Source organism: Bos indicus x Bos taurus, chromosome 4 (genome assembly GCF_003369695.1).
Source record: "Bos indicus x Bos taurus breed Angus x Brahman F1 hybrid chromosome 4, Bos_hybrid_MaternalHap_v2.0, whole genome shotgun sequence".
NCBI lineage: Eukaryota > Metazoa > Chordata > Mammalia > Artiodactyla > Bovidae > Bos > Bos indicus x Bos taurus.
In genome coordinates this window covers 75,311,939-75,329,527 of record NC_040079.1, presented here as the reverse complement: position 1 = coordinate 75,329,527, position 17,589 = coordinate 75,311,939, and the positions used below count along the sequence as shown (strand labels likewise).

The 17,589-nt window shown below is 41.0% G+C and overlaps 1 protein-coding gene across 4 annotated transcripts in view; it reads left to right on the top strand.

Moving 5' to 3' along the window:
- Positions 1-17,589, top strand: part of ARMC10 (armadillo repeat containing 10) — a 123,647-nt gene that overhangs the window by 42,182 nt on the left and 63,876 nt on the right. For all 4 annotated transcript variants that reach the window (XM_027539744.1, XM_027539745.1, XM_027539747.1 and 1 more), the window contains exon 5: positions 16,945-17,016. In XM_027539744.1, coding sequence (XP_027395545.1) covers positions 16,945-17,016 — 72 coding nt within the window. The remainder of the gene's footprint in view (positions 1-16,944; positions 17,017-17,589) is intronic.

Below are 17,589 nucleotides of genomic sequence, written 5' to 3'. Positions count from 1 at the left end.
AGTACAGAATGGTGGAAATCACTGCCACAGAACAGAATATAGAAAATAGAATAAAAAAAGAAATGAAGACAGCCTAAGGGAACTATGGGACAACATTCACATTATACAGGTCCCAGAAGGAGAAGAGAGAGAGAAAGGACCTGAAAAAATATTTGAAGAGATGATAGTTGAACAGAGATCATTCTGTCATTTTTGAGATTGCATCCAAGTACTGCATTTCCGACTCTTTTGTTGACTATAATGGCTACTCCATTTCTTCTAAGGGATCCTTGCCCACAGTAGTAGATATAATGGTCATCTAAGTTAAATTCACCCATTCCCACAAAATTTGGAAAACTCAGCAGTGGCCACAGGACTGGAAAAGGTCAGTTTTCATTCCAATCCCAAAGAAAGGCAATGCCAAAGAATGCTCAAACTACTGCACAATTGCACTCATCTCACACTCTAGCAAAGTAATGCTTAAAATTCTCCAAGCCAGGCTTCAGCAATACGTGAACTGTGAACTTCCAGATGTTCAAGCTGGATTTAGAAAAGGCAGAGGAACCAGAGATCAAATTGCCAACATCTGTCGGATCATCAAAAAAGTGAGAGAGTTCCAAAAAAAATCTGCTTCTTCTTTATTCACTATGCCAAAGCCTTTGACTGTGTGGATCACGATAAACTGTGGAAAATTCTTCAAGAGATGGGAATACCAGACCACCTGACCTGCCTCCTGAGAAATCTGTATGCAGGTCAAGAAGCAACAGTTAGAACTGGACATAGAAAAACAGACTGGTTCCAAATTGGGAAAGGAGTACGTCAAGGCTGTATATTGTAACCCTGTTATTTAACTTATATGCAGAGTACATCATGAGAAATGCTGGGCTGGATGAAACACAAACTGAGTCAAGATTGCCAGGAGAAATCAATAACCTCAGATATGCAGATAACACCATACTTATGGCAGAAAGCAAAGAAGAACTAAAGAGCCTCTTGATGAAAGTGAAAGAGGAGAGTGAAAAAGTTGGCTTGAAACTCAGCATCCAGAAAACTAAGATCGTGGCACTGGTCCCATCACTTCATGGCAAATAGATGGGGAAACAATGGAAACAGTGACTGACTTTATTTTTTTGAGCTCCAAAATCAATGCAGATGGTTACTGCAGCCATGAAATTAAGACACTTGCTCCTTGGCAGAAAAGTTATGACCAACCTAGTTCGGTTCATTTCAGTCACTCAGTCATGTCTAACTCTTTGCAACCCCATGAACCGCAGCACTGCAGGCCTCCCTATCCATCACCAACTGCTGGAGTTTACCCAAACTCATGTCCATTGAGCGGGTGATGCCATCCAACCATCTCATCCTTTGTTGTCCCCTTCTCCTCCCGCCGTCAATCTTTCCCAGCATCAGGGTCTTTTCAAAAGACCAACCTAGACAGCATATTAGAAAGCAGAGACATTACTTTGCCGACTAAGGTCCATGTAGTCAAAGCTATGGTTTTTCCAGTAGTCATGTATGGATGTGAGAGTTGGAGTATAAGGAAAGCTGAGCGCTGAATAATTGATGCTTTTGAACTGTGGTACTGGAGAAGGATATCAGCCCTGGGATTTCTTTGGAAGGAATGATGCTAAAGCTGAAACTCCAGTACTTTGGCCACCTCATTCGAAGAGTTGACTCATTGGAAAAGACTGATGCTGGGAGGGATTGGGGGCAGGAGGAGAAGGGGACGGACGACAGAGGGTGAGATGGCTGGATGGCATCACTGACTCGATGGACGTGAGTCTGGGTGAACTCCGGGAGTTGGTGATGGACAGGGAGGCCTGGCGTGCTGCGATTCATGGGGTTGCAAAGAGTTGGACACAACTGAGCGACTGAACTGAACTGAACTGAACTGGAGAAGACTCTTGAGAGTACCTTGGACTGCAAGGGGATCCAACCAGTCAATCCTAAAAGAAACCAGTCCTGAATATTCATTGGAAGAACTGATGCTGAAGCTGAAACTCTAATACTTTGGCCACCTGATGCGAAGAACTGACTCATTGGAAAAGACCCTGATGCTGGGAAAGATTGAAGGCAGGAGGAAAAGGGGATGACAGAGGATGAGATAGTTGGATGGCATCACCAAGTCAATGGGAATGAGTTTGAGTAAACTCTGGAAGTTGGTGATGCTCAGGGAAGCCTGGTGTGCTGCAGTGCATGGGGTCACAAAGAGTCGGACACGACTGAGCGACTAAACTGACTGCCCAAACTCAGAGAATGGACTTGGAGACCGGAGGTGCGCCAGAAAGCCAGGCTTTAATGACAGTCTTGCAAGATTGGGTGTCTGGTAGGCAGGCACACCCCTGGCAGTTACAGGAAGCATTTTTACATTCTAGCATGCAAGTCCCTTCCCCAGTTCCTCATTGGCTGAGTACTGCAGGGTGAACAATCTTCCCAAATGTCTCCTAGGTTCATCCACTTCCTTTTTATGGGCTGGCCCTCCTTTAACATCTTGTTTTCCCCTTTCCTGTGCACTTGTTCTTATATTTTGAATTCACCAATAGAATGAGCCTGCTTGAAAACCCTAAGCATTCTGCTCTCTCTTTGTTTACCTAGATTTTCCCGCTTTGTAAGCCTTGGGACTGTTAAATCAGCAAGCTATCACTCAGAGCTAGCTATCCTTGAAAATGGACCACTTTAAGTTGTTATTTCTTATATTCACTCTGCTTACTGGAGTCAGCAGAGCCCTGGTGAAAGTCCTCCTGGCTTATAAATGAGAGCCCAGTGTGCGGGAACAAAGAACCAAGGACACGCATCCCATTACTTCTTACCCCTATCATTCACCCCACTGGAGAAATTCCAAACCCTGCGAAAGCTCTGCTACGGGTGCTGTGGTCCTTCTGACTTTGGGGCGACTCTAAGGAAGGAGGCCAGAGGTTGGAACCCTGACACCAGGAGACCTGAGTACCAGGTGATTCCCTCTCAGGTCTTCGGGACTCCAGGGTCCCCCATCCCACCATCCTTGAAGTGCACTTGCCTTGGTTTAGCTGTCCTACCTGGTTCCAGACATTACACCCAGTCCGCAGTGGAGCAGGCACTGCACGTCCCAGAGGGACCATTTACTGGCACATTGTTCACAGCTCCCGCAGCCCCGTGATAGTCTAGACTTGGGAACCAGGGCTGCTCAGGCTCCAGGAATGTGATCCAGCCCAGGACCCCAAAGCTTGAGAGGGGAGTGTCCTAGGCATTCCACTTTTGTAAAATGGATTTTTAGGCAGTATCGTGCATGTATACTGTTGTGTTTAACTGTACGTTGAATTGTATGTAGACATACCTGTATTCATTGTCAAGTACTTTTTTCATGTAGGTTATTACTGTGTTGTGTCTAGGTTCCTGTGCTATACAATAGATCCTTGTTGATTATCTGTTTCATTTCTGTTCGTGTGTATGTTTCAGCTCCATCCTCCAATGCATCCCTGGCTTCTACCTTTCCTTTTTGGTTAGAATAAGTTTGTTTCCTATATCTGTGTGTTTCATTTGTGAAACATACTTCATTTCTTTCCATTTTTAGTTTCTACCTATCGATCACATCATAGAGCGTTTGTCCTTCTATGAGTTACATCACTTCATATGATTATCTCCATTTCTGTTGCTACGAATGACATTACTGCATCCTGTTTTCTGGCTTAGTAGAATTCTCTTCCATATATGTACCACATCTCTATCCATCTGTCCATGGACATTTTAATTACTTGCATCTCCAGACGACTGTAAATAGTACTGCAATGAACGTCAGCGTGTATGTGTCTATCCCGAGGATGATGTTCTCTGGACATCGATCCAGGAGTGAGATTTCCAGATTGTGCGATAACTGTGTTTTTAGCTTCTTTTGGAACTTCCATCCTGTTCTCCATGGTGGTTCTTACCAATTGGCAATCCCAGGAACAACAAGGGATTTGGTAGTTCAAATCCCATTTTCACATTTGGTCAACAGTTTCTTTTTCTAGACTTTTTCATGATGGCCATTCTGTTTCCTAGTAATAGCTCGTTGTCACTGTGAATTGAATTTCTCTACTTATAATCAACAATCTGGGTGTCGGGGTTCATAGGACAGGGGCCTGGGATCAAAGGGGATATGTTCACAGTAAGCTCTCATGTACACAGGGGAGCCAGCTGGAGAAGCCAGATTCTGGAAGGGTCAGGTATTGAGAAAAAGATAAATGTTTTTGTTTTTTTCTTTTCCCTCATACAGGTTATTACAATTTGTTCAGTAGAGTTCCCTATTCTATGCAGTAGGTACTTTTTCCTTATCCACTTGATATATATTACTGTGTATATTAACATTTTCCTCCTAAACTCTTAATTTATCCCTCCCTTCTAACTTTGTTTTGGTAAGCATAGTTTGGTTTTCTCCGTTGATGAGTCTGCTGCTGTTGTGTAAATTAGTTCACTGGTGTCAATGTATCAATGCATTTGTACATGACATCCCACGATATTTGTCATTTTCTCTCTGACTTACTCACTTCATAGGATGATTTCTCGGTCCATCCATGCTGCCGCCAGTATCGTTATTTCACTCTGTGTCATGACTGAGTAGTATTCTGATGTGTAGATGTACCACTTGGTCTTCATTTTTCTGTCAGTGGACATTTTTGTGGGTCCTATTATAAATAGTGCTTCCCTGAAAATTGGGGCACATATGTCATTTTGAATGATGATTTTCTTTATGTTTAGTGTTTCAAGGAATCTCTATACTGTTTTCCATAGTGGCTTCACCATTTACATCCCCACCAAGATTGAAGGAGGATTCTCTCTTCCGTACATTCTTTGCAGTATTTATTCTTTGTAGCCTTTTTTGATGATGGCCATTGTGACCAGTGTGAGGTGATACCTCATTGTAGGTTTGATTGGCATTGATTCAGTAATTATTGATGTGGAGTATCTTTCCATGTGCTTTTATTTTTGTACACCTTGTGAGTAGAATTTACCTCTTAAAACTGGATTCTTGAAAGTTGACCTTCCTTTTGAATTATTTTTCGATGATTTGTTGTTATTTATTGTTCAGTCGCTAAGTCGTGTCCGACTCTTTGTGACCCCATGAACTGCAGCACGCCAGGCTTCCCTGTCCTTCACTGTCTCCTGGAGTTTGGTCAAACTCATGTCCCTAGAGTCAGTGATGCCATCCAACCATCTCATCCTCTGTCTCCCCCTCTCCTTTTGCCCTCTGTCTTTCCCAGCATCAGGGTCTTTTCCAGTGAGTCAGTTCTTCACATCAGGTAACCACAGTATTGGAACTTCAGCTTCAGCACCAGTCCTTCCAACGAATATTCAAGGTTGATTTCCTTTAGGATTGACTGGTTTGATCTCCTTGCAGTCCAAGGGACTCTCAACCGTCTTCTCCAGCACCACAGTTCAAAAGCATCATTTCTTCAGCGCTCAGCTTTCTTTATGGTCCAACTCTCACATCGATACATGACTACTGGAAAAACCATAGCCTTTACTATATGGACCTTTGTTGGCAAAGTTATATCTCTTCTTTTTTACACTAAGTTTGTTATAGCTATTCTTCCAAAGAGCAGGTGGTGTCTTTTAATTTTGTGGCTGCAGTCACTGTCCGCAAGAAAATAAAGTCTATCACGGTTTCTACATTTTCCTCATCTGTTTGCCATGAAGTGATGAAACAAGATGCCATGATCTTTGTTTTTTGAATGTTGAATTTTAAGCCAGCTTTTTTATGCTCCTCTTTCACCTTCATCAAGAGGCTCTTGAGTTCCTCTTCACTTTCTGCCACTAAAGTGGTATCATCTGCGTATCTGAGGTTGTTGATATTTCTCCCTGCAATCTTGATTGTAGCTTGTGTTTTCAGTGATTATCTCAGGACATTTCTTGAGGGCAGGTGTCATTTACAGCCCTGTCAGATTTGTGACTGTTAAGAGCCCTTGAGTACCTGTTTTAAGGTGTATATATTGATCTGAACCAGCTAATTACTGCCTGACCCCCGACACCTTTCCTTTTTGGTAACCCTAAGTCTCTTTTTAAATCTGTGAGGCTGTTTCTCTTTTGTAAAGAAGTTTATTTGTATCCATGTTTAGATTCCACCAGAAGTGATATCCTGTGATACTTGTCTTTCCCTGTCTCACTTCTTCACTTAGTGTGATCATCTCTAGTTTCTTTCCTGTGACTGGAAATGGCATTGTTTCATTCTTTATGTCTGAGTAACTGCCTTGTGCATATGCACCCCATCTTCTGTATCCATTCATTTGTTCTTCTCCACTTTCATTGCTTCCCTGTCTTGGCTGTTGTGCCTAGTGCTGCCACGTTATTTGGGGTGCAGGTGTCTTAAAGTTTTGGATTTCTCTGGGTCTGCATGTGTGGGATTGCTGGGCCACTTGGTACTTATTCTTTATATTTTCTTACTCATGTGGCTGTGCAGAGTGTCGGTTGTGGCATGTGGGACTGTTAGTTGCAGCATGGGGGAAGAAGGCCCAGGGAAGAAACCCAGGCCTTCTGCACCGGGAGCGCAGAGTCTTACCCACTGGACCACCAGGGAAGTCCCGCTTGGTACTTCTGTGTTTAGTCTTCTAAGAACCTCCGTACTATTCTCTCTAGTGGCTGCACCAATTTATATTCCCACCCACACTGTAGAAGCAGTCCCTTCTCCACACCCTCTGCAGACTTTATTGTTGTAGGTTTTTTGAGATGGCCATTCTGATTGATGTGAGGTGATAACTTCATTGTACATTTGATTTGCCTTTCTCTAGGAACTAGTGATGCTGAGCATCTTTTCATGTGCTTTATGGAGCCATCTCTATAACTTTGGAGAAATGTGCATTTAGATCTTTGGCCGATTTTTTATTGGATAGTTTGTTTTTTTGATATTTTGCTGTGAGTGGCTAGTATGTGTTGGAGATTAATTCCCTGTGGGTATCTTCATTTGCAAGAATTTTTTTTTTTTCCCATTCTGAGGGTTGGCTTATTCTTTCACTGATGGTTTCCTTTGCTGTGCAAATGCTTTTATTTATTTTTTTAATTTAATTTTTATTTTTATTTATTTTTATTATTTTTTTTTTCACTTTACAATATTGTATTGGCAAATGCTTTTAATGTTTACTAGGTCCCATTTGTTTATTTGTGTTTTATTTTTCATGATTCTAAAAGGTGGATCAAAAAAGAACTTGCTGCATTTTATGTCAAAGCATGTTCTGCTTTTTCCCTCAAAAGTTTCATAGTCTCTCTCCTTCGGTCTTTTTGGAGTTTATTTTTGTGTACGGGGTTCTGGAGTATTCTAATTTCATTCTCATTTTCCTTGCTAAGGAGCCTGTACGCTGTCCTCCACAGTGGCCGTTCCCAGCTTCCATTCCCAGTATCAGCCTAGGAGGGTTCCCTTTTCTCCCACCTTCTCCAGTACTTACTGTTTGTAGAGTTTCTGCTTGTGGCTGTTCTGTCCAGTATGAGGTGAATACCTCAAACCTCGTTGAAGTTTTGGTTTGCATTTCTCTCATATTTAGTGATGCTGACATCTTTTCTTGTGATACCTTTAAACAGTGAGTTAAACTTGCTTATTCAAATTGGCTTTTTGAACATCTGCCCTGTTATGAATATTTTCCCAGTTACCTCCCTTCCGACGTTTCTTGAAGGAAGACTTTTTTACTTACAGCCCAGCAGGCATTGTGAATATTAAGTGCCCATCAGCAGTGTTGTTGTTATGGGAAATGGCCACAAGGTGGCAGCATGTCTTTATGCCCAACTCTGGTTACTGGGGAAACCAGAGCCTTAGGGGAAGGTCCTGTTCCTGGGTTGTAAGTTAAGAGGGGAATGTGCCAGAAGACACATTTAAGGCTTGGGTCTCAAACCTTCTTCCCTCCTTACTCCTTAATGTTAGTTGCTTAGTCATGTCCAACTCTTTGTGACCCCATGGACTGTAGCCTGCTAGGTTCCTCTGTCCATAGAATTCTCCAGGCAAGAATACTGGAGTGGGTAGCCATTCCCTTCTGAAGGGGATCTTCCTGACTCAGGCATTGAACCCGAGTCTCCTGCATTGCGGGCAAATTCTCTACCATCTGAGCCACCAGGGAAGCCCTCCTTACCCTTTATCCCTTGGACAAATCCCAATTCCGGCAACGCCACTCTGCAGAGGGGTGCTTTCATCCATAGGTGGGGCAACCCTAAGGAAGGAGGCTGGAGGTGGGAACCCCAGCACCAGGAGACATGGAGCCCAGGCGACTTTTCAAAGCTCTTCCAACCCAGAGGCTCCACCATCCTTTGGGTGCAGCAGCCATAGTTTGGCTGCAGGAGGACCCACCTGGATCTGGAGGTTGTGGGCCTGTGCAGAGGGAAACAAGCACAGCAGGTCCATGGGGCAGGGCTCATTGGCTGGCACATCCTCCCCAGACCATCAGCCCCACGTCAGTCCATCCTTGGGAACCAAGCCTGCCCAGGCTTCGGGGATGTGACAGCAGCCCCGGTCACCAAGGCCCAAGGGGAATAGAGTCGGCATTTTCTTTGTGTAATTTGTATTTTGTATTGGTGTATAGATGACTTACAATGTTGCAAGGTTTGTTTGTTTTCAGTGTACAGCACCATGGTTCACATATACATAGACATGTACATCTCCTTTTTCGGGTTTTCTTCCCATACAGTTGATTATATAGTGTTGACCAGTAGGAGTCCTCATCCTACAGTGGGTGCTTTTTTATTATAAAGAGTATGTCCATCTCCACCTGCTCATTTCTTACTTCCCAGCACCTTTACCTTTTGGTAACTATAGGGTGCTTTGCTATGTCTGTGAGGCCTTTTCTGTTTGGTAAAGAAGTTCATTTGTATCCATTTTTAGAATCAATCTGCAAGCGGTATCATATGATACTTGTCTTTCCTTGACTCACTTATTTCACTTAGTATTAAGTGTAGTTGTCCTTCCTTCTTGCTGGTGTGTATGTGTCCCATCTTATTTACCCATTCATCTGTCCTCATCCACTTAGGTTGCTTCCATGTCTTGACTATTGTACATAGTGCTGCCGTGAACATTAGGGTGCATCTGTCCTTTATTTTAGTTTTTAAATTTATTTATTTTAATTGGAGGCTAATTACTTTACAATATTGTAGTGGTTTTTTCCATACATTGACATGAATCAGCCATGGGTGTACATGTGTTCCCCATCCTGAACCCCCCTCCCACCTCCCTCCCCATCCCATCTCTCAGGGTCATCCCAGTGCACCAGCCCTGAGCACCCTGTCTCATGCATCGGATCTGGCCTGGCGATCTGTTTCACATATAATATACATGTTTCAATGCTATTCGCTCAAATCATCCCACCCTCGCCTTCTCCCACAGAGTCCAAAAGTCTGTTCTTTACACCTGTGTCTCTTTTGCTGTCTCACATACAGGATCATCTTTCTAAATTCCATATATATGCATTAATATACTATATTTGTATTTTTCTTTCTGACTTACTTCACTCTGTATCACAGGCTCCAGTTTCATCCACCTCATTAGAACTGATTCATATGTATTCTTTTTAATGGCTGAGTAATACTCCATTGTGTATATGTACCACAGCTTTCTTATCCATTCGTCTGCTGATGGACATCTAGGTTGCTTCCATGACCTGGCTATTATAAACAGTGCTGCGATGAACACTGGGGTACATGTGTCACTTTCAACTCTGGTTTCCTCAGTGTGTATGCCCAACAGTGGGATTGCTGGGTTGTATGGCAGTTCTTTTTCCATTATTTCCACGTTTTTAAGGAATCTCCACGCTGTTCTCCATAGTGGCTGTACTAGTTTGCATTCCCACCAACAGTGTAAGAGGGTTCCCTTTTCTCCACACCCTCTCCAGCATTTATTGTTTGTAGACTTTTTGATCGCAGCCATTCTGACCGGCATGAGATGGTACCTCATTGTGGTTTTGATTTGCATTTCTCTGATAATGAATGATGTTGAACATCTTTTCATGTGTTTGTTAGCCATCTGTATGTCTTCTCTGGAGAAATGTCTATTTAGTTCTTTGGCCCATTTTTTGATTGGGTCGTTTATTTTTCTGGTATTGAGCTGCAGGAGCTGCTTGTATATTTCTGAGATTAATTCTTTGTCAGTTGCTTCGTTTGCTATTATTTTATTTTTAATTTATTTATTTTAGTTGGAGGCTAATTACTTTACAATATTGTAGTGGTTTTTTCCATACATTGACATGAATCAGCCATGGGTGTACATGTGTTCCCCATCCTGAACCCTCCTCCCACCTCCCTCCCTATCCCATCCCTCTGGGTCATCCCAGTGCACCAGCCCTGAGCACCCTGTCTCATGCATCGGATCTGTACTGGTGATCTGTTTCACATATGATAATATACATGTTTCAGTGCTCTTCTCTCAGATCTTCCCACCCTCGCATTCTCCCACAGCGTCCAAAAGACTGTTCTCTTGTTCATCTGTGTCTCTTTTACTGTCTCGTATACAGGGTCATCGTTATCATATTTCTAAATTCCATATATATGTGTTAGTATACTCTATTGGTGTTTTTCTTTCTGGCTTACTTCACTCTGTATAATAGGCTCCAGTTTCATCCACCTCATTAGAACTGATTCAAATATATTCTTTTTAATGGCTGAGTAATATTCCATTGTGTATATGTACCACAGCTTTCTTATCCATTCATCTGCTGATGGACATCTAGGTTGCTTCCATGTCCTGCCTATTATAAACAGTGCTGCGATGAACACTGGGGTACGTGTGTCTCTTTCAACTCTGGTTTCCTCAGTATGTATGCCCAGCAGTGGGATTGCTGGGTCATATGGCAGTTCTATTTCCATTATTTCCACTTTTTTAAGGAATCTCCACACTGTTCTCCATAGTGGCTGTACTAGTTTGCATTCCCACCAACGGTGTAAGAGGGTTCCCTTTTCTCTGCACCCTCTCCAGCATTTATTGCTTGTAGACTTTTCGATCGCAGCCATTCTGACTGGTGTGAGATGGTACCTCATTGTGGTTTTGATTTGCATTTCTCTGATAATGAGTGATGTTGAGCATCTTTTCATGTGTTTGTTAGCCATCTGTAAGTCTTCTTTGGAGAAATGTCTGTTTAGTTCTTTGGCCCATTTTTTGATTGGGTCGTTTATTTTTCTGGTATTGAGCTGCAGGAGCTGTTGTATATTTTTGAGATTAATTCTTTGTCAGTTGTTTCATTTGCTATTTTTTTTCTCCCATTCTGAAGGCTGTCTTTTCACCTTGCTTATAGTTTCCTTTGTTGTGCAAAAGTTTTTACATTTAATTAGGTCCCATTTGTTTATTTTCACTTTTATTTCCGATATTCTTGGAGGTGGTTCATAGAGGATCCTGCTTTGATTTATGTCGGAGAGTGTTTTGCCTGTTTTCCACTAGGAGTTTTATAGTTTCTGGTCTTGTATTTAGATCTTTAATCCATTTTGAGTTTATTTTTGTGTATGGTATTAGAAAGTGTTCTAGTTTCATTCTTTGGCAAGTGGTTGACCAGTTTTCCCAGCACCACTTGTTAAAGAGATTGTCTTTTCTCCATTGTATATTCTTGCCCCCTTTTTCAAAGATAAGGTGTCCATAGTGTGTGGATTTATCTCTGGGCTTTCTGTTTTGTTCCATTGATCTATATTTCTGTCTTTGTGCCAGTACCGTACTGTCTTGATGACTGTAGCTTTGTAGTATAGTCTGAAGTCAGGCAGGTTGATTCCTCCAGGTCCATTCTTCTTTCTCAAGATACTTTGGCTATTTGAGGTTTTTTGTATTTCCATACAAATTGTGAAATTATTTGTTCTAGTTCTCTGAAAAATACCATTGGTAGCTTGATAGGAATTGCATTAAATCTATAGATTGCTTTGGGTAGTATACTCACTTTCACTATATTGATTCTTCCAATCCATGAACACAGTTTATTTCTCCATCTATTTGTGTAATCTTTGATTTCTTTCATCAGTGGTTTATAGTTTTCTATATATAGGTCTTTTGTTTCTTTAGGTAGATTTATTCCTAAGTATTTTATTCTTTTCATTGTGATGGTGAATGGAATTGTTTCCTTAATTTCTCTGTTTTCTCATTGTTAGTGTATGGGAATGCAAGGGATTTCTGTGTGTTAATTTATATTCTACCACTTTGCTATATTCATTGATTAGCTATAGTAATTTTCTGGTGGTGTCTTTAGGGTTTTCTATGTAGAGGATCATGTCATCTGCAACAGTGAGAGTTTTTATTCTTCTTTTCCAATCTGGATTCCTTTTATTTCTTTTTCTTCTCTAATTGCTGTGGCTAAAACTTCCAAAACTATGTTAAATAGTCGTGGTGAGAGTGGGCATCCATGTCTTGTTCCTGACTTTAGGGGAAATGCTTTCAATTTTTCACCATTGAGGATGTTTGCTGTGGGTTTATCATATATGGCTTTTATTATGTTGAGGTATGTTCCTTCTACGTCTGCTTTCTGGAGGTTTTTATCATAAAAGGATGTTGAATTTTGTCAAAGGCTTTCTCTGCATCTACTGAGATAATCGTATGGTTTTTATCTTTCAGTTTGTTAATGTGGTGTATCACATTATCACATTAACATGATTGATTTGTGAATATTGAAGAATCCTTGCATCCCTGGGATAAAGCCCACTTGGTCATGATGTATGATGCATCTGTCTTTTAAAATTATAGTTTTCTCTGGATCTATGTCCAGGAATGGGATTGCTAGGTCCTATGATACTTCTCCGTTGAGTTTTTAATGAACCTTTGTCCTGTTCTCTGTGGGTTTACTGACTTTCAGTCACACCAGCAGTGTAATAGGGTTCCCTTTTCTCCACACCCTCTCCAGCATTTATTGTTGTAGATTTTTTTGATGATGACCATTCTGAACTGTGTGATTATCACATTGTACTTTTGATTTGCGGTTCTGACTTCCCTGGTGGCTCAGAGGTTAAAGCGTCTGCCTACAATGCGGGAGACCTGGGTTCAGTCCCTGGGTCGGGAAGATCCTCTGGAGAAGGAAATGGCAACCCACTCCAGTACCCTTGCCTGGAAAATCCAATGGACGGAGGAGTGTGGTAGACTATACAGTCCATGGGGTCGCAAAGAGTTGGACACGACTGAGTGACTTCACTTCAATAACTTAGAAATGCTGAGCATCTTTTCATGTGCTTAACGGCCATCTCCATGTCTTTGAAGAAATGTTCATCTAAATCTTGTGCCTTTCTTTGATTGGGTTGTTTCTCTGATACTGAGGTGCATAAACTGTACATTTTGGAGATAAATCCCTCATGGGTGTCTTTGTTGCAAATATCAGTTACATTCTAAGGGTTGTCTGTCTGTTGTATTTATGTTTTCCTCTGCTGTGCCAATGCTTTTGAGTGGAATTAGGTTCCATTATTTTTATTTTTCATGATTCTAAGAGGTGAATCAAAAAAGAACTTTCTGAAATTTATGTCAAAGCACGTTCTGCCTGTATTTTCCTCAAGAGCTCTATAGCATTCATCCTTTTGTTGAGGTCTTTAATATGTTTGGAGTTTATTTTTCTGTATGTTAGTGAATATTCTAATTTCATCCCCCTTTTCATTTATTAAACAACCTGCACGCTGTTCCCCACCGTGGCTGTTACTAATTTACCTTCTCACCACGGGTGCAGGGAGCTTTCCATTTTCCCACACCGTTTCCAGCATTGTCTTTTGGACAATGGCCACTGTGAATGGTGTGAGGAAATCTGTTTCTACTTTTGATTTGCACTTCTCTAATATTTAGCAATATTGATGTCTTTTCTTTTTGTAAACAAGGTGAGTGAAACAGCTCTTGAAATTGGGTTCTTGAGCATCTGCCCTGTTTTGAAATCTTTTCTGATGTCATACCCCAGGATATACCTTGAGGGCAGGTGGTTTTCTTGACTGCCCCTTGTGAATATTAATTGCCCATCAGCACAGGTTTTTACAGTTTCCCTTAGGGCGAAGAGCCACAGGGTGACAGCATTTCTTCGTGGCACCCTCCCCCCACCCCCACCCATTTAATTTTTCTTTTTCACTGGTGTAGAGTTGATTTTCAGTGTTGTGTTTGTTTTAGGTGTACAGGACCTTGATTCAGTTGTACATAGAGCTGAATCTTCTTTTTTGGGTTCTTCCCCATATAGATTATTAGGGTGTTCAGTATTGTTCACTGTGCTATTCAGTAGCTCCTTTTTATCTAGTCAATATACATTAGTGTGTGTATGTTAATAATGAGTGATGTTCTGTATCTCTCGATGTGCTTATGTTTTATGAAGTGTAAATAAAATTTACCTCTTGAAATCGGCTCCTTTAACATCTGCCTTTTTCAATGCTCTATTGTTGATTTACCCCAGGGCATTTCTTGAGAACAGGTGTAGAGCCCTGCAGGCCTTGGGAAGATCAAACACCATTCAGCTCTGTTGTTAACGTTGTTGATCTAAACGGGCGGCCACAAAACGGCAGGCCCTCCTCAGCCCAACTGTGGTTATTTAAAGCAACCAGAGCCTCAGTGAAAGTCCTGATTCAGTGTTGAATTATAAAGTGGAAAGACAACACAGACTGAAAGCTTGTCTCCACCCTTGTTGTTTTTAAATTCACTTGTATTTCTTACTGTACTAACATTGATACACAAGGTAATGAGTGCTGTAGGTATACAGAATGTATTTGCAGTTTTGCATATATACATATCGACTCACAATCGAATTTTTCCCCCATATAGCTTATTACAGTGTTGAACTCCCTTATTATACCTCGGTCTTTGTTGATAGTCTATTTCATATGGAGTGATTATATCTGTCATATCTAAACTGTATAACTTATCCCTTACCCCTTCTCATTTAGTATGTGTTTTAACTCATGTCTGCTTATGTTTTCTCAAGTAAACTATGTGTATTTTTAGACTCCACTTTTAAGTGATATTTGATATTTGTATTTTTCTGAATCTGACTTTCTTCACTTCTTTTATTATCCCCTAGTTTATCTGTGTTCCTGAAAATCACAGTAATCGTTCTTTTTCTTGGCTGAGTCACATTGTGTTGTGTACATGTGTCACTTGTTTACCCATTCCTCTCTTGATAAACCTTTTGTTTGCTTCCATTTGTTGGATGTGAAACATTCTTGTCCAGTGCATACTTGGCTGCATGAGACTTTTCAAAATCTGGTTTTCTCCTCAAATACCCTTTGGGGTGGTTGTGCATGAATTCTGTCTTTAGTTTCTTTCAGACACATATCCAGGAGTGAGGTTCCAGATCAGATGTAGCTCTGCTTGATTTTTTGAGGAACCTCCGTAGTGTCTTCCCTTGTGGCTGTCACCAGGTTACTGTCTAAGCAACAGGCTGGGAGGTTCCTTCTCACCCCGCCCTCCCTGACAGTTGTTGTTGAGAGTTTTTAACCATGGTGCAAGGTGATCCTTCACTGTAGTGACAATTTGCATTTCTCTACTAATGAGTGATGGTGAACAGCCTCTTATGTGGTTCATTTCTTAAAAGAATGTTGTGAGTAAAACTTAACTCCTGAAGTGGCCTGAAATTTGAGCCTATTTGGAATTTTCTTTTGATTGCTTACCACAGCACATTTCTCCAGGGCAGGTTTCATTAATAGCTCTGCAGGCCTTGCAATTATAGAGCTCCCCTCAGCCCTGGTTTTTCCCATTGTAATTATGGGAAGTGTCCACACGGCAGCAGCATATCCTCTTTTCCCAGCAGTGGTTCCATTGGGCAAGGAGATTAGGGAAAGTTCTGCTCCTTAAAGAAACTAGGAGTGCATATGTTCACCTATGACTGATTCATGTTGATGTTTGACAGGAAACAATAAAATTCTGAAAAGCAATTATCCTAAAATTAAAAAAAGAAAACTAGGAATAAAACCACCATATAATCCAACAGTCCCACATTGGGCATATACCCTGTGGAAACCATAACTAAAATGCAGCATTATTTACAGTAGCTCCAACATTGAAGCAACCTAGATGCCTATCAGCAGAAGGCTAACGCAGCTGGGAACATACGTACAGTGGGATAGTAGCCATGAACACATCTGAGTCACTTCTAATGAGGTGGGTGAACCCTGGTATAGAGTGAAGGCAGAAAGAGAAAAGTATCATATGTTCACACATGCGTATGGAATCTAGAAGGATGGTACTGATGAACCTATCTGCAGGGGAGCAATAAAGATGCAGACATAGAGAACAGATGTGTGGACACAGGGTGGAAAAGACAGAGTGGGATGAATAGAGAGTAGCATTGAAAACATATACACTATCATATGTAAACTAGACAGCCAGTGGGCATTGGCTGTATGATGCAGAGAGCTCAAACCTAGTGCTCTGTGACGTGCTAGAGGGGGTGGGGCGGGGCGGGAGGTTCAAGACGGAGAAGCCATGTGTATACCTATGGCTGATTCATACTGATGTATGGCAGAAACCAACGCTAACACTGTAAAGCAATTATCCTCCAATTAAAAATGAAATGCCAAAAAAAGAATGCAAGCAGTTTAGCTAGTCCAGTGTAAGTTGTTAATGTGTTTTTGCTGATTATATCATTGTCTGTTTAAAAGATCATAACATTTTTCATATAACAGTATGCACCAGGAATCACAGAAAGCTAGTAAAAAGTACCTACTGTAAGTCTTCATAACCAAACTTTCACTACATTTTCATACTTTAAGTAGAAATAAACTGAAGTTTGAGAGATGGCTTTTTTATTCCAAAGATCACATTTTACATAACAGTAATCATAATAAAGATTATTTATGTAACATGTTAAAGTTACCCTGGTTAGGTATTTGTGTGGGCCAGTGGTGGGAAGTGAAGACATTCACTGTTTTCTATCAGTATAATTGAAAAACCAAGCTTTTTAAGTAAAATGAATTGAGAAGACTTTGTGCAATGGAGAGAATTTGAATCAGACCTTGAAGAACAGGCAGGACTTTAAAATATGGACATGGTTGGTAGATAGCATGTCAGGTAGAGAAAATCCACGCTTGGTTGTCTGAAATAATTTGATATTTTTCTTGTTTCAGGTTCAAGTTTTGAAGCTTCTTTTGAATTTGTCTGAAAATCCAGCCATGACAGATCGACTTCTTGATGCTCAAGTAAGTACCTGCATATTTGTGCTGTCTGTATATCAGTTTGGATAGACAGATCCAGAAGGAAAGGATTTATCCCAAAGTATTAACAGGAATTCTCCCTGAGGAGCACTATTAGAGGCGGTTTTTCCTTCTGTTTTGGTTCTCTTTGCCTATATGAATTGCCTCAATTTTCTGTAATGACCATATTTTACTTCTGAAAACTGTTTTGGAAAGGTCTCCCTAGTAGTAATAAATGGTAATTTTTATGTCTCTGTTCACTTTGGGGTACTTATCACACATTTTATACTTGATCTATTAATATTAATGCTCAGTGTATCTCAGTATCCAGAGACACTAGTGTTCACAGAGGCACCACCATGCGCATGATGCCAGCTGAGTGCTAGGATATACCAGTGAGAACAGCATGACGTGGTGCTTGTCTGCTTACAGTCTAGGTAGAGGAGACAGAAAATGTAAGAAATGAGCAAGATAATTAAAAGCTGTGGTATTCTGAAGAAAGCACAGTTTGTACTATGATAGAATATCCTATAAAAAAAGGACCGTTTTATTATTTATCTGCTCGGCCTTATACCTGGC